The following is a 17,258-nucleotide window of genomic DNA, read 5'->3' on the forward strand; positions in this document are numbered from 1 at the left end:
TGGTGAAGAGGAAACTGGGGACTCTTATGGGGTGAGGGGAGAATAGGGAGCACAAGAAGCCTCATGAATGGGAACCTATACAGAGACTTTGGCATGAGGGAATGGGAGGTGCACAGAGTTCCAGGCATAAGGGAAAAGATGAGGGGAAAGTTCCTGAAAGAGGCCAATGGGAGGATGGCACACAAGGACCTTTTGTGTTACAACAGAGGGATGCAAGAAGTCCCTGATGTCCAACGACCTCAGCCTGCAGAAGGTACAAAGTATGTTACACCCAAGTAATGATTTATTTACAAACCATTATTATTCTAAACCATCAATAAATCTGAAGCTAGTCCACACACACAGTCACCAGGAGCTATCCACTTGCACCTATCTGAACTAATACTTGTATTGCAGGAGACACCCATAGATGTTCCCACTAAGGACTGATTCATCTTCCACTGTCTGACCTGCCCAGCAGTTTCAGATACCGATTAGGAAGTCTAGCCTAAACTCTACTTTTGCTGATAAAGAAACTTCTGAGAATGTGAAATGAAGAGGACAAAAAATTATTATTAAATTAAATCACTTTCTTCAGTTGTCTTGACTAAAGAAAGATGCTACTAGGGATATATATGCCTATCAATATTAAAAAGAAATCTGCTAAGGATCTATATGGTTATCGATATCATTGTGTCTGTTTCTCCTCCTTAGATTAGGGACTTCGGAGTAGGTACTGAATCCTCCTCTGCTTTTGTGGCACCAACCACAAAATTTATGGACCAAATGAAGTGAGACAGGAGCAGCGGAAGCACCCTGAAAGTGGGGGGACCAGAGGCACCCGAATGGTGGCCCCGTCCTCACACCACCTCTTCCCTCACCTCCCCCCAAGGTCCCGCCCCACATCTTCCCCCCCCCAGCCCCCGAAGACCCTACCTCTCCACCCCATCCCCATCGCTTGCCCTTACATCCAGTAAAAAGTGCAGGGGCTATGGCACCATCCATTCCAGCACCCCTGAAGTGAGGTCTAATGCAAAGTTTTTATTTTGGTTCTATTCTTTGGCCCAGATCCACAAAGGGACTTAGGTATTGCAGCACCTAACTTTTAGGTACCCAGAAAAAAATCCATGGAACAACAATGGGAGCCACAAAACCTGATTTAGTTGCACCCTAGTCTCCCTACAAAATGCATAAGGAAAGACAGGCACCTAAGAATGAGATCACAAAAGTCAACATGCTAGGCAGAGTGTGCCTAAACTAGCCAACAGGAGACGCCACGGAGAGGGCACTCAATCTCTTCTGTTGAAGATGTTCCACTGCGTATAAATACTTAAGAGTCACTGGGACAGAGAAAGAGTGAGAGTGACTCTAACCCGGTGAAAAGGGCTTCCACCCAGAAGGTAGGAGACACAGGCTCTATTCCCCCTGCTCCAATTACTATCTAAAGTAGAACAGCTTCAACAGGAAAGACTGAGGGGGATTCACATCAGACTATCCTACTGTCCAGTGGCTGAGGCACTCTCCTGAGAGGTGGCAGATCCCTGTTCCAACCCTTTCTCCATCACAGTCCCATCAGGAACTGAACCGGGTCTCTCACATTGAGGTGAGAGCTCTAATCACCGGGATAAAAGATATGAAGTGAGCACCACCACTTCTCCCACCCCCAATTTTGGCTCCACCCCAAGACACCCTCCTGCTTGCCACTTCACCCTTGACCCCAGCCCAGGAAAGCAGATCCTCTTCCAGGAAGACTTGCACTGGGGGGGCCCCCAGGTGCTGGAGCCGTGCTGCCTGGCACTCACGCCACCTAGCACTGGTCTACGGAACCCGGCTCTCCAGGGCTGGGGCCCTGGAGCCTGGAGGCTCTGCGGCTGCCCACCCTGTGCTTCAGGGAGCTGGGGGCACTGGGACTGGGAGCGCTGGGACCGCAGCGCCCAGGGTTGCGGGTGCTTGGGTCACCCAGCAGTGGGGCCATGACACCCCGGGGCTGCAACACCCTGGGTTTGGGACCTAGAGGCACTGGGGTTGCAGCACCTGGCACTCAGGAGTTAGGGGCACTCAAGTGGGGCAGGCAAGGGCTGGGGCAGCATGGCTGGGGAAGCAAGGCCGGTGGGCACAAGGAGCAGGGAGGGGTTCGGGGTTCTGGTGGGAGCAGAAGAAGCAGGGAGGGTGGAGAGGCCTTGGGCTGAAGGGGCGGGCCCAGCCTCCCCCAAAGTTTTCGCACGCACAACCCATGGAATTTTTATAGCAGTAACGTAGGCACTGACTGAATTTAGGTGCCTATCACATTAGACAGCAGCCAGGCAGGGGTTTTGTAGATCGTAGTAGTGCCTAACATTGAAGGTTTATGGATCTTTATGGATCTTTAGCGATATCTGTAAGTAAAATAACATTAGAATGCTTATCACTGCATCCTAAGTGCCAAACAAAATTAAAAGATGCATCATCTACCTCTAGCAGTAAAGCTCTCCTTTCACAAGGAGTTTCTCCAGTGGCTGTGCACTCTTTCTTGGTTCTACCAGTATCAAATATCCAAGAGGAAGTAGCTTGAAGGCAATACTAAAATAAACAAATACATTTTTTAGCTGTCATTAAAGGTGAGAGGCTTGGGCTTAACCCCTCCTTCAGAAACAAGTTTCCTAAGCACAAAGCGTTGAGCCCTAGTGTGCATGTGGTTTTCATTACATATTTGGGTCACAAAAACAAACAATTTAAGGAAAGTGAGGCAGAAAGTGACTTTTCCCAGGAGTTAGTCCTCAAACCCTATAAGGCTCCCACACAGGAGTATACCCCATACCCACATAACTGGCACCTGTTAGAATCTCTTTGGTGTCTCAGGAAGACAGACAAGTGTTTGCTATACTTACCGGGACAGCAACGCCAGCTTCTGTTCTAGCATCATCTCCAGCTTCTGGGCCTGTTTGGAGAGCCAGTGATCCACTCCGTGCAACCGGTAACACGTCTCAAGCATTAGTCGAAAATCGGCGACGAAATCCGTGATCGCAGTGTACTGCCCACTGGAAAATCTCTCTTCCATCTTCAGCAGCCACATCCCGGCCGCTTGCTGTGGAAAGGAGTCGCTGCCGCTGCTACCTGCCAGGGAGGCCGTTCCTCCTTCCTCCGCGACCGCTGCCTGGGGCTTCAGAAAAGGAGCCGTCAGTGGCCGGTGTTTCTCCAGCAAAAAATCACACAGGATCCGGTAACCCTGCTGGAGCTCCGGGCTCAGGTTCTGCTGCCAGCGGTAGCGAGGGCTGCTGTCCCCCGCATTCTCCTCCTCTGGCTGCTGCTCGTTCTCCTCTGGCGGGCCGCCGACTGGAGCTGCAGCCTCTGAAGCATCTCCGGCGGCCGGAGACTCCATGTCCCCCTCCGGCCGCGCAAGGCTCATGCACCCCACACACGCTGGGCCCGGGTTCCGCTGCTACCCGCCGGCGACCGAGCCTGGGAGCGGACTCCTCAGCATCAGCCAGAGCCCCCTCAGGCCAGTCACTCAGCGGCCGGGCGGGAAGGCAGGCTCACCTGTGCACAGACACACCGCTCAGTCCGGCCCTATGCCTTGGGGGCCCGTCCGCCCTCGGTGCCAGCCGGAGGGAAGGTGCTGCCTGCTTCCGGCTGTCTCCCATTCACAGTTCACCGAGAAGTTGCCGCGGTCTGTACCCGCACCAGCCTCCCTCCCTGCCGGGGTCTCCGCCCGCCCTAGTAAGCGCCGAGGCAGCCGCTTTTGCTCTTTGTGCCTGGTTCCGTCGCCCGCCAAAGGGTCCGTGGCCTCCCCTCTCCCGGGTAACACGGGGGCTATGGCACATATCCGGGCATGTCTTCTGCCCGTATCGGCCTCCCTCCGTCGCGGCTCTGTCTTCCCCCAGCCAGCTACGCGGGAAGGGGAAACCGCCCCCGCCAGCAGCCGCTCGGGTCTGGCCGGGCTGACCCTACCTTGGCCCCGCGAGAGAGCCGAGCCGGCCCAGCTCTCCCCTGGGCCCGGCAGAGGCTGCTGCCCCGCTCCCAGGCTGTGTCAGCTCCCACGGGAGCTGGGGAAGCGGCCGCTCTCCGTGCCCGGCCCAGACTCCGCAGCCAAGCCCGGCCGGGGCCCCCTCTCCTCAGCCGCGAGTCGCACGGCGCCTCGGCCAGGCTGCGGGGCCTGGGTGCGCGGCGGCGGCCGGAGCGGAGCCCTGTCTCCGCCTGCAGCTGCCTGCGGGGACCGTGTCTGCGCTCCGGGAGCGGCTCACGGAGCGGCGGGGACCGGCCGAGCGTCCTGTCCCTCTACCCGCGGAAGGACATGGCGGCGGGCGGCGAGGCGGCGGCGGGCGCCGGCAGCGCTGTCAGTTAATGGCCGCGGAGGGCATCGGCTCGGCCCCCCGGGCAGGTTGGGAAGGGGCGAGAGAAAGAGAGGAGCCCCTCCAACACGCATGCGTAATGGCAGCGGCGGCCGCGAAATAGTGCGCTGGTTGTTTTGGATGCCAGCTGAGATGCCGTCATTAAACAGCGACTTATTGTGGGACGGAGTGCGAATCTCAGGCGCATGCGCAGTCTGGGGGCATTACCCACGGGTGGGTAAATCAGTGCGCATGCGCAATCTGAAGACGGCGCTGTGTGATGGCACTTGCCAGGGGAAGTGGGGCTGACCTCAACCTCAGGGTAGAGCAGCTTGGCATCAGCCAGGGTGCTGCTGGAGACAGGTGCACCAGAGCTACCCCTTGCTGAAGTGGTGGTGTTTGCAAGCTACGGGCCAGACGAGTATACTGCTGTCATCATTTTGCAGCTCAGCCACTGCAATGCCCTCTGCTCTGGCTTTGACAAATGCAGCCTTGGCCTGCTCGTCTCGCCTCAGCATGCTGCTGCATCGATCATTGTCGCTTTATATCCCTCCACGAGCTTCCCCCTTTACTAGCTCATCAAACGGAGCTGCTGCTGTTCACTGTCAAGGCCTGTCTCACCCCCAGCCCATCCTCTCTTGTTTGCTGTCAAAGCATCAGCACCCATTTCTGCTCAGCTTGCTAACTTTAATCTTCCACTTGTTGCATTCTCGAACAATTTTGTGCTTCACACTTTGTTCTATAATGGGCCTGAGAACAACAATATGGTCTGCAAACTATATCCGCGGTCTAAATCCTGCTTGTTTCTCTCTGTGTTGCAAGTCTATTTGTTTCTTCATACATTCCAAGATGATGTTGCACATGATTTTCCACGCATTAAGAGTAATCTGATTCCTCTCCAGTTTTTGCAGTTGGTGAGATCAGCCTTCTTTGGCTATTTTACAATACGGCCCTCCCTTCCTGTGGGTTGGGTTCTTTTCTCCATTCCATGTTCTATCCAAAAACACAAGGAAAGTCTGGAGGGTTGTTTTGTCACTTGTCTTGCAAGAGGAGATGCGGATTGGTTGGAAGGGAGATCAGGGTGTACGTCTTAAGCTGCATCAGGTAAGGGTACCAGGTCTGTCTCGGCCAAATAGGAGCAATCGTGAGCTCTGTACTTTTTTATTTTTAGCAGGACCTTCAGTAATAAAGGATTAGGTTTACATGTACTCCCAGTTCTAGTAGCTACTGAAGCACTCCTCTTTGAACATGCTGAACAGTCACCATTTTTTGAATCAGCAATCTGAAGGTTAGCTACAATTACAAGTGTGCTTGTAAAAGCATTTGATTTGATTTTGAGAAACTCCATGAGGAATGAGGAATGTCTATGCTGAAGTCAAGCTAAAAAGGTAAGTCATTTTGTGACTCTGTCAAAGGAACAAGGATTTCATGTTTGACAACCCGATACTAATTTGAGGACATGACTGTGCATTTTGAAAGTCTAATACATTATGATTACTTCTGGGGGAATTCTGCGCCACTGCACAATGCAGAATTTTGCAAAAATTAATGGGTTTTTGCACAGAATTTCCTCCCCCCCCACCCCAGAAATGGGCTGAAGTGCTACTGGCTGCCACTAGGGGCCGCTGGACCCGGCAGAGCACATAGAAGACACTGTCAGGGGGAGGGGGAGGGGGAGGGAGCTACAGGGTTTCTGGCAGCTGCGGTTCCCCACACGCCCTGAGGGAAGGAGGTGGCAGTGCGCAGGAAATGCCACACAAGCCTGGTGCTGAGCATCAGGCTGTTTCTCCCTCTGGATCCCTGGGCCCTGAGGAGTAGGGGGGTGGGTGTCTGGGCTGGGTGTCCTGAAGCTGAGGCTTGGGTGGGAGGGGTGCAGGTGTCTGCGCAAGGCGGGGCCATTTGACTGGGCTCTGGGGGAGAGGGGTTGTGGGTGTCTGCCCCCCCATCTAGGCTCTGGGGGCAGGAGGGGCAGCAAAGCAGTAACTGGGTTTCTTTAACTCTCTACTCCTGGGGGTATTTTTGTGTGTGTCTGTATTGTTACAGACATACTTGCTGACAGGTATTTTGAAATAAATTACCAAAATAATTGAAACTGGCGTGATTATGTAGTGTTATTTTTGACAAATAAAATGTGCAGAATTTTAAAATGTTGTGCGCAGAATTTTTAATTTTTTTATGCAGTATTCCCCCAGGAGTATATGATGTTAGGTTACCTGCTGCTGTCAAGGTTATAGGATCTCACCAACGCGGGGTTCAATTGCCAGTGATTTGAGTTTTATTGACGGAGATGGTTGTCACTCCACAATCAACAGGAGAGATTAGCGGGGGGGTGGGGTGGGAGGATCATCTGGGTGATACTAGGTCTGGCTCAGTCAGATGTCCTTGCGGGAATGGGTAGAGAAGACACTGCCACAGCGTAGGGAGTTTGATTTGTGTGCCAAGATATCAGCTGGACTGAGCTGGGAGCTGCAGTGGAGGGGTTTGATCCAGAGAACAGGTGGACTCAAGTGGCAGGTGAAGACCAACCCAGCAGCAATGAGGATGATGGTTCAGCCAAAAGGAATCAGAACCCAACCCTCTATTACTTTGCAGCACACACAGCATCAATGACTGCAGTAAATGATTAGTTCTTACTCCACAGGGAACAGAAAGGTTGGACAGGGGTTATTGGAACTATTAATTGGGTCAGAAAGCATTAATCTGTACATTTAGGCTGTGGAAAGAAGTTACTCACCTTGTGCAGTAATGATGGTTCTTAGAGATGTGTGTCCCTATGGGTGTTTCGCTGTAGGTGTGTCTGCGTCCCTGCACAGCTGATCAGAGAATTTTGGAAGTACTGTTTGTTGGGCCCACACATTTGCTATCTCGCCTCATGCTGCACCATGAGGCTAGCTAGCGCACATGACCTAACCGTCCTCAGTTCCTTCTCCACCACAGAGTCATAAACAAGAGCTCTGAAATAGAGGGGAGGAGGGAGGGTTGTGGAGCACCCATAGGGACACACATCTCGAAGAACCATTGTTACTGTACAAGGTGAGTAATTTTTTCTTCTTCTTCTTCAAGTAATGTCCCTATGGGTGCTCCGGGATAAGTGACACCTGAGCAGTACCCCTCCTGGACAGCTGGGGCTTCGGAATTGGCATAGATCACATGTGCCAGCAATGCCCCTCTGCCATGTACATTGGTCAAACTGGACAGTCTCTACGTAAAAGAATAAATGGACACAAATCAGATGTCAAGAATTATAACATTCATAAACCAGTCGGAGAACACTTCAATCTCTCTGGTAACGCAATCAGAGACATGAAGGTCGCTATCTTACAACAAAAAAACTTCAAATCCAGAGTCCAGCGAGAAACTGCTGAATTGGAATTCATTTGCAAATTGGATACTATTAATTTAGGCTTAAATAGAGACTGGGAGTGGCTAAGTCATTATGCAAGGTAGCCTATTTCCCCTTGTCCCCCCCCCCCCCCCCCCCGACGTTCTGGTTAAACTTGGATTTATGCTGGAAGTGGCCCACCTTGATTGTCATGCACAGTGTGGGGAGAGTGGTCAGTTTGGATGAGCTATTGCCAGCAGGAGAGTGAGTTTGTGTGTGTATGGGGGTGGGGGAATGAAAAAACCTGGATTTGTGCTGGAAATGGCCCACTTTGATTTTCATGCAGGTTGTAAGGAGAGTGGTCACTTTGGATAGGCTATTACCAGCAGGAGAGTGAGTTTGTGTGTGTGGTTTTTGGAGGGGGGTGAGAGAACCTGGATTTCTGCAGGAAATGGCCCACCTTGATTATCATACACATTGTGAAGACAGTGGTCACTTTGCATGGGCTATTACCAACAAGAGAGTGAGTTTGTCTGTGGGGGGGCGGAGGGTGAGAAAACTTGGATATGTGCTGGAAATGGCCCAACTTGATGATCACTTTAGATAAGCTATTACCAGCAGGAGAGTGGGGTGGGAGGAGGTATTGTTTCATGGTGTCTGTGTATATAATGTCTTCTGCAATTTCCACAGTATGCATCCGATGAAGTGAGCTGTAGCTCACGAAAGCTCATGCTCAAATAAATTGGTTAGTCTCTAAGGTGCCACAAGTTCTCCTTTTCTTTTTGCGAATACAGACTAACACGGCTGTTACTCTGAAACTTGTTTGGAAAGGTTTCAGAGTAACAGCCGTGTTAGTCTGTATTCGCAAAAAGAAAAGGAGTACTTGTGGCACCTTAGAGACTAACCAATTTATTTGAGCATAAGCTTTTGTGAGCTACAGCATCCGATGAAGTGAGCTGTAGCTCACAAAAGCTTATGCTCAAATAAATTGGTTAGTCTCTAAGGTGCCACAAGTACTCCTTTTCTTCTTGTTTGGAAAGAAAACTGCGTAATGGGGATGCGTCATCAAAGCTGCTATCGCCCCTATTCTTCTTGCTGAGGTAATTGCTATCAGGGAGGCCGTTTTCATTGATAGGTTAATGAACAGGTGGCCATGGGTTCAAAGGAGGGGGCCTAGTCAGCACTTTCAGAACCAGGTTTAGGTGCCACAAGGGGGTAGGACGTCGAGGTTGTGGGAAGATGTTTATTATACCCTTAAGGAACCTTTTAGTGGTTGGATGTGATAGTACTGAGTACCCCTCTATGGGTTGGTGAAACGCTGTGATAGCTGCTAGATGGACCCTGAGAGAGCTTAGGAGTAACCCCAATTTTTTAAGGGTCAGAGCATATTCCCAAAACTGTGGAAGATGCTGATACTGGAGCGATTTGTTGGGACGTGCACCAAATCTGAAACCTGGATCATTTCTGCAGAAAGTAAGTCATGTGGAGGACCTTCAACTGTGTAATAGAACCTTTTGTAATTCCCTTGAGTATGAACTTTCTAGGTGCTGGAACCATGCTTTGAGGTAGAGAATCCCCAAGTTGGGATGTAGGGTACACCTTTTGTCTTGCAAGAGGAGATGCGGATTGGTTGGAAGGGAGATCAAGGTATATGTCATAAGCTGTGTCAGGTAAGGGTACCAGGTCTGTCTCGGCCAAATAGGAGCAATCGTGAGCTCTGTACTTTTTTATTTTTAGCAGGACCTTCGGCAATAGAGGAAATGGGGGAAAGATGCAAAGAAGGTCCTTGTCCCAGGGGAGAAGAAGAGCATCACCAACAGAGTGCTATCCCATCCCCGCTCTGGAGCAGTAGAATTGATACTTCTTGTTCTGGTAAGTGGCAAACAGGTCTGTGGACGATGTTCACCATCATGTGAACAAGTCGTGGACTATTGGCGGGTGCATTTCCCCTTCATGATCATATGTGAAAATAGGCGGCACAAAATGGAGGCTGGGGGAGGCTAAGCCTCCCCAAACTTCACACCGTGGGGTGGGTGGGGGCAGTGACAGGTTTGGAGCCCCCTGGAAAAATCTCCCCCGCCACAGCCCTGGGGCTGGAGGAACTCTCGCTCCACACCACAGCCCCAGAGCTTTTCTGGTCTGAGGGCTGCAGCCGGGGGGAGTGAGCCTTGTAGGGGAAGAGGCAGAGTGGGGGTGGAAAAAGGGCAGGGCTGTGGGGGAAGGAGCAGAACAGGGACAGGGCTGTGGGCGGAATGGGGGGTGGGGCCATGGGGGAAGGGGCAGAATGGGTTGGGGCCATGGGCAGGGCCACTGGCAGAAGGGGCAGAACAGGGGAGGGGCTCCAGGCTCAGAGCTCCAGCCAGGGTAGAGAGAGCTCCACCGTGCTCCCAGCCAATGCTGAGAGCTTGACCCTGACCGCGGCTGAGCTCTCAACCCCCGCCTCGCCATGGTCCCAACTGAGCTCTCCGCAACCATGGGGGTGCTGAGAGCAGTAAGCAGGGGTCTGGCCTTGGCCCGAAGAAGCAGGTCAGGGAGCTAGGGTCCCCAAGGGGAAGTTTCACTCACCGCCAGGGTGCGGGAATTTGCAACTGAGCTTGTACAATATTGAGTGCCCGGGACATAAGCCACGGACAAGGTGACGTTGTGAAAGATGCACCAGTTCCATAGCCTCATTGCTTCCATACATAGGAAAAGTGACCTGGCCCCTTCCTGCCAGTTGATGTGGTACATGCAGGCAATGTTGTCTGTTCGGATCTTTGTATGTGATCCTGCTATCAGCTGGAGGAAATGGCCGCAGGCATTCCTGACTGCTCCCAGTTCAAGGAGATTGATGTGTAGAGAGATCTCCTCAGGTGATTATTTGCTTGGCGTTATGAGGCCGTTTAAATGTGTGCCCCATCCTATGAGTAGTACGTCAGTGGTAAGGAGCAACGATGGTGATGTGTGCAAGAAGGGGATCCCTTTGCATATATTGGCTGGGTTCTCCCACCAGTTCAAGGAGTTTTTGATCCTGATAGGTAGTGACAGGGGTTTGTCCGACTGTCTCTGTATGGTCTGTAAACTGAACTGAACCATAGTTGGAAGCATTGCATGTGGCGTCTGGCATGCGGTATCACAGCCGTGCCCACCATCATATGCCCCAGCACTTGGAGGCAGAGTCTGGCTGGTACATGAGGACTGCACTGAGCTGTGTCTATGAGTGAGACCAGGGATAGGAACCTGTGTTGAGGTAGGAAGGCTTTGGCCTATACAGTGTCCAGGTTGGCCCTTATGAATTCCAGCCATTGCACTGGCATAAGGGTTGATTTCTGGGTGTTGATCTGGAGGCCCAGTTCTGTAAACAAATGTATCATGGTGTCGATGGCTCAATCAGCCTCCTGGAGCAACTGCGCTCTGAGGAGACAATCATCCAGGTAAGGGTAGATCATTATCCCTTGTGAGCGTAAGTGAGCGGCTACCAGAGAGAGAACTTTGGAAAATACTCTCTGGGCCTCTCAGGGTTCCCTCCCCACTCTGAACTCTAGGGTACAGATGTGGGGACCCTCATGAAAGACCCGCTAAGCTTATTTCTACCAGGTTAGGTTAAAAATTTCCCCAAGGCACAAATTCCCTTCCTTGTCCTTGGACGATATTGCTGCCAGCACCAAGTGATTTAGACAAAAATTCAGGGAAGGGGCACTTGGAGCCCTATCCCCCCAAAATATCCCCCAAGCTCCTTCACTCCCTTTCTTGGAGAGGCTTGAGAATAATATACCAACCAATTGCCTTTAATATAAGTACAGACCAGACCCTTTATCTTTAGGACACTAAAATCAATCAGGTTCTTAAAAGAAGAACTTTATTATAAAGAAAAAAGTAAAAGAATCACACCTGCAAAATCAGGATGGAAGGTAACTTTACAGGGTAAATAAAAAGATTTAAAACGCAGAGGATTCCCTTCTGACTCTGCTTCCCAGTTACAAAACAGGAATGAAATTACCTCTTAGCATAGGGAAAATTCACAAGCTAAAACAAAAGATAATCTAACGCATTTCCTTGCCTTACTTACAATTTTTGTAATCTTAGATGAATCATTTAAGGTATGTTTTCAGGAGATGTTTTACCTACCTGGTCTCGCCCTCCATCCGGAGAGGGAACAAACAACCCCGCCCCCGATTTGTAAGCATCTTCTTTCCTTATTGGTCCTTTTGGTCAGGTGCCAACCACGTTATTTGAGCTTCTTAACCCCTTACAGGTAAAGATTCAGTACAGCTGCTCAGGAGGGATTTTATGCTACCCTTAGCTGTATGTTTATGACAGGACCAATGAGAGTCCGAAGGACTGTACTGGTAATGGTCGTGTCCCAGAGTGAATCTGAGAAATCGTCTGTGAGTCGGTAGTATTGAAATACGAAAGTCGGCAGCCTTTAGGTCGAGGGCCAAAAACCAGTCTCCCTGTTCCAATCATTGAATGATTGTTGATAAGATGATCATCTTGAACTTCTGAGCTTTGAGGAACTTGTTGAGAGCTCTGAGGTCCAGAATGGGTCTCTAACCTCCCTTTCTTTTGGGTATTAGGAAGTAACAAGAATAGAACCCCTTGCCTCATAGATGATGAGTTACTGGTTCTATAGCGCTTAATTTCAGGAGTCAGTCTATCTCCTGTCGCAGTAAACTCTCGTGAGAAGGGTTCCTGAAGAGGGACGGGGAAGGGTGTTGTGGAGGAGGTAGAGAGGTGAATTGGATGGAGTACCCAGATTGGACAATCTCTAGGACCCATCTGTCTGACATTGCAGAATGCTGCCAAGTGGTGGCCAAATAGGTGCATGGTCATAGATAGCAGTGGGGAGTGGTCTTGTGGTTTCTCAATCTGACCATCAAAAATGGTGCTTAGAGGCAGGGGCTGGGTTGAAGACTGTGGAATAAACGGCTTACGTTTTGGGAATTTTCCCCTTTTTCTTTGGGGTTCATAAATGGATCTGTGATGGGAATTAGGACAAATAAGGCCTGTGTTGGGATTGCGGGCTGAAAATCTCTTTTGTTCCAGTGTATAGATTCCCAGTGACCTGAGGGTGGCCCTAGAATCCTTCAAGGTGTGGAGGAAGGCATCTGTCTTCTCAACAAAGAGCCTCACACCCTCAAAGGGGAGGTCTTCCACCGTGGTCTGCACCTCCTTCTGGAATCCTGATAAGTGGAGCCAGGATACCCGTCTCATCACCACAGCTAGGGACATGGATCTGGCTGCCCTGTCAGTGGCATCAAGGGCCGAGTGATGTTTTTGCCACCAGTTGACCCTCCCAAAAGATGCCTTGAAGGATTCTCACCCTTCCGGCCGCTTACCAGTAAAGTCATTCTGTTTACTGTAATTCATGTAATCGTATTTGCTGTGAGAGCCTTGAGAATTTACAGCATCCAAGAATTGGGTGGCAGGTGGGAGAAAAGGAATTCTGATTCATTGGCGAGAACATAATATTTCTTGTCGGCAGGCTTGCACGTTGGGGCTACCGATGCCAGGATTTGCCACACTGTTGTAGCCGGGTCCCTCGTTGATTGGGAGGGTAGTTTTTGAGGAGGTGGTGTGTGTCTTTGACCTCCTCCAGTATGTGGAGGGTATCTGCTACTCTTTTTGCCAGCTCCTGGAACAGATGAAAATTGTCTGACATGGATGGGGGTAAGGGCATGACTGTTTTGTCTGGGGCAGAGGAGGATATGGCTTTAGGTGTTACCTCCTCCTCTGTGTCCCATTCTTGCTCCTCCGTTTCCCAAGGCTCTGAGGCCCTCGATGCTGTGGCTGAAGGAGCGTGCCTGGAGGGTTGTCAGGCAATGCTTAAAGCTCATGAGGCAGGCTGGCAGTGTGCTACCCAAGGGTCCCAGTATGGTTATTGCGGTGGCATAGCACCTGGTGGAGGTGCCCATGGATGGCTGTACCAAGATGGTGGTGGTGCCACCATCTGCTAGTACATTCCTGGACCCTCTTAGTAGTGGGTCCCATATGGAGCTTGGAAGGAGTACTGTGAAACCTCCTCAGGCTCACTATCCGACCCCTGACTTGACAGTGGAGGGCCGTGGCATGATTGCAGGGATATGCCCCTTGCCCAGCCAAGGCTCAGTGCCATGATCTCGGTACTGAGGGGTGGAGAACTGGGTGTCTCCGTCATGCCCAGGTCACTGGCCTGATGGAATTCCACCGATGCCAATTGTCGTGGTAGTGGTGCTGGGGAAGATGGAGACCTCATTTGTACCAACCTCTGCGGTGCTGGGTGGGCTATTGTCACTGGCAGTACCGATGTGGATTCGCGTACTGGGAGCGTCTCCTTAGGGTGTTTGCCCTTATCTCTCAGTATTGAAGATTCGGTGCCCATGGCCAAAGAGTCTGTGGGCCCATCAGTGGCACCGGATACTGACGATCGCTGTGAGGCATGGGTACCAGATTGTGGTCCCAGTGCCGGCAGTGCTGAGGATACCGAGTTAGATGGTGATCGCTTACGGCTATTCCTGGGCTCACTGAGGGGACTTCCCACTCTATTTTTTTACTTGTGGGAGGAGTCCTCTGTCTGTTTCGTTGTCCCACTGTTCTTCAAAGTTGAAGGCTGAGGGGAAGACTCATACCCACCGGAAAGTTGGGGTCAGAATACTGCCTCCATAAAGACGATTTTTTGGCAAAGCTCTCTGTCTTTGCGGGATCTTGGCTGGAGCTGCTGGAAGAGGGAGCACTTTTGTTGGATGTGGCCCTCGCCAAGGCAGCGGATGCACTTGGAATACTTGTCCGCAGCTGGGATTGCCTCACTTCAAGTGCATCTCTTCTTAAATCCCGAAGAGCTGGGCATACCCTTGTCCAGGGGGGTGTCCCGTCCCCCCCAGCACCGGTGGTTGACAAAGGAATGAAATCCTTCCTTCCTTCTTTTTTTTAGGCAACAGCCAAATAAAAGTAGAATGAGGAAAAGAAAAAAAGAGGCTTCAAAGGAAGCTAAAAATCGAAGTTCTCCGATCAGCAGCACAGGGATGCAGACACACCTACAGTGTAGCACCCATAGGGACACTACTCAAAGGCTACGTCTTCACTACTCGCCGGATCAGCGGGTAGTGATCAATCTATCAGAGATCGATTTATCGCATCTTGTCTAGATGTGATAACTCAATCTCCGAATCAACGCCAATACTCCACCTCGGCAGGAGGAGTAAGCGGAGTTGACGGGGGAGCCGCCCTGGTCAGCTCGCCACCGTGAGGACTGCTAGGTAAGTCGAACTAAGATACTTCGACTTCAGCTACGCAAATAGCGTAGCTGAAGTTGCATATCTTAGTTCGAACCCCCCGTCCCAGTGTAACCCAGGCCAAAGAAGAACACTGTATAACTGTTGGGGACTGTGCATTTGTAACTTCCTGTAGGGTTGCTCCCTGGTATTATCCCTTGATATGGACTGAGCACTTGCCCTACTTCAACAGAATTATCACTTTGTCGGGAGCACTGTCCATTTCTGGGGCTACTTCCGACCTCCCTGGGTCGCTGGGGTAGTTTCAGGTGGATGGGCTGGGACATGGGATCCCCTCAGTCAACACCAGGGTCTCCTGCCTGCCAAATATAGTATTTTGTCCAAAAGAAAACAGCACCAACTTAGTTCAGATTGTTTTATAAGGTACTTTTCATCTGTCCAAGGAAGAGTGAAGTGGCCACACATTTCACTGTAACTGAAAATCATTCACTTTCAAAAATAGGTTTTCTGATGCTAGAACATACATACATGAAAAATATTTCAAAGGTTCCCAGAATCATATCATGGTTCCTAGGTTCTCAGTAAGTTCACTCAGGGAATTAAATTTTATACTAGTCAAGCCAAAGCCAAAGGGCAGCCTGTTGGATAAGTTATAGAATCATAGAAATGTAGGACCGGAAGGGAGATTGAGAGGTCATCTAGGCAAGTCCTCTGAAATGAAGCAGGACCAAGTATACCTAGACCAGGCCTGACAGGTGTTTGTCTAATCTGTTCCAGTAATGGGGATTTCACAACCTCCCTTGGAAGCCTATTACATTGCTTAACTATCCTTGTAGCTAGAAAGTTTTTCCTAATATCTAACCAAAATCTTCCTTGATGCAAATGCAGTAAATTTCTTGTCCTACTTTCAGTGGAAATGGAGAACAATCACCATACTCTTTATAAAATACTTAAAGACTGTTATCAGGTTCCCTCTCAGTTTTCTTTGCTCAAGAAGTTTTATGTATGGTTTAACAAAATATTTCTAAGATGCCTATAATTTTGGAATCTAGAAATTGTCTTGATAATTTTGGTAGACCTTAGTTTGGGAAGAGCTTTTACTCCCTGCTGCATAATCCCTTTGCTCTTCTCAAAACAGCTGTGACTAGAGGACACATTGTGTAGTTCTTGGTGAGGGGAGGCTGTAGAGAGGTTAATCTAGTGTCTGTTTCAGTAGAGGCCTGTATAGCTGCAATAGGCAGTCTTCTGTTGGCACATTTCAGACACCACACACAGTCTCAGCCTCCTAGTCATGGACCCAGACCTCTTATCTCCACTCACACTAGTGATCCCAGTTTACTCACTTTACAGTTGTATAAGTGGCTACACAAGGTTAATGGTGATGGGAAATTAGACCGATGAAATTTTAAAGTTCAAGATTTGGTTCTTTCAAGGACTCTGTTTGTCAGGTATGCATATTGAAACACCTACCATATCTGTTGTATAGGTCTGATTCCTTCCTCCTGAGAACCCAGTCTTCGACAGCTGGACTCAGATCAGTTATTGCAAGATTGGGCTCCGTGTTCACTGGTGCATCTGAGGAAGCATGCAGCCTCTTTTCTATATCTGTCCCTGTGAGGGCACACATAGAAGGGACTGATATATCAATTATTCTGTGAAGATTTATTGAAAGAGACTCCTTCCAGTACTGCCCATCTCTAAAGGAGTATAGTATCATGACAATAGCTCAGAAACCACTTTGTCACTTACTGAAATTAGTGATGTAGCCTGAGACTCAGGAATGCATTTTTATAAATATAAATAAGTCTCAACAGCTTTTGTTGACCTCAGTACAGCCTTAATCACTATTGGCCATTCAGCATCCTAAAAAAGTCTCCATAGCTGTGAAGGCATCTATAATTACTTATAATTGTTTCACAAACAACAAGTCTGTCTCTTTTTCACCCCCATCTGTGCTGGCAGTTCCTCTTGTTCACCATGACCCCTTCCCTAGGAACTAAAACACAAGTTGCATTCTTAACCCTCTGCTCTCTTCTGTGTACCATATCTTCTTCTGACTGGTCATTACTTTTTCTTGTAAGGTTAACTACCACGCTTATGCTGATATTCAGCTATCCAGATCTTTCTCACCCCTTTAATGACACCCCCTGCTCACAGTGACCAAATAAATGTATAGTTTTGTCTCCACTTTCTTCAGATGCAGTAAGAGTCTCTAACATAGAGGTGATTCTTTAATACAAGAGTACAACTCAATCTCTTAAATTGCCTCCATTGTCCATAATCTTGGAGTTTATTCTTGACCCTGAACTTGCTTCTCCTACATCAGTAAATATACTGATAATTATTTCTTCCTTAGCCATTTGTAATGCTGCTTTGCTTACATCTACTGGAACTCTCTTCCATATAAGTACCTACCATACATTTAGGCAAAACCAAAAGTCTCCTGGCTTTGACACTATG

At 49.7% G+C, this 17,258-nt stretch overlaps 2 protein-coding genes across 19 annotated transcripts in view; one reads left to right on the forward strand and one right to left on the reverse strand.

The window, feature by feature from the left end:
- The window catches only part of KIAA2026 (KIAA2026 ortholog), a 118,168-nt gene extending 114,804 nt beyond the window's left edge, over positions 1-3,364 (reverse strand). For 13 of the 14 annotated variants that reach the window (XR_005225767.2, XR_005225765.2, XR_005225764.2 and 10 more), the window contains exon 1: positions 2,847-3,364. Coding sequence is in view for 7 of the 14 variants with exons in the window: in XM_037901909.2 (XP_037757837.1) it covers positions 2,847-3,364 (518 nt within the window). In the remaining 7 variants the exon portion in view is untranslated. Of the gene's footprint in view, positions 1-2,430; positions 2,539-2,846 lie in introns of all 14 variants that reach the window. The other variant, XM_037901904.2, reaches the window with a different exon arrangement.
- Positions 3,336-17,258, forward strand: part of LOC114020138 — an 86,652-nt gene continuing 72,729 nt past the window's right edge. The window contains exons 1-2 of one of the 5 annotated variants that reach the window (XM_043547559.1): positions 3,336-3,675; positions 9,346-9,480. In XM_043547559.1, coding sequence (XP_043403494.1) covers positions 3,336-3,675; positions 9,346-9,480 — 475 coding nt within the window. Of the gene's footprint in view, positions 3,676-4,537; positions 5,675-6,372; positions 7,320-8,538; positions 9,082-9,345; positions 9,481-17,258 lie in introns of those variants that run through there. The other 4 variants (XM_027825061.3, XM_027825060.3, XM_043547560.1 and 1 more) reach the window with 4 other exon arrangements.

The sequence above is a fragment of the Chelonia mydas genome, chromosome 5 (genome assembly GCF_015237465.2).
Source record: "Chelonia mydas isolate rCheMyd1 chromosome 5, rCheMyd1.pri.v2, whole genome shotgun sequence".
Lineage (NCBI taxonomy): Eukaryota > Metazoa > Chordata > Testudines > Cheloniidae > Chelonia > Chelonia mydas.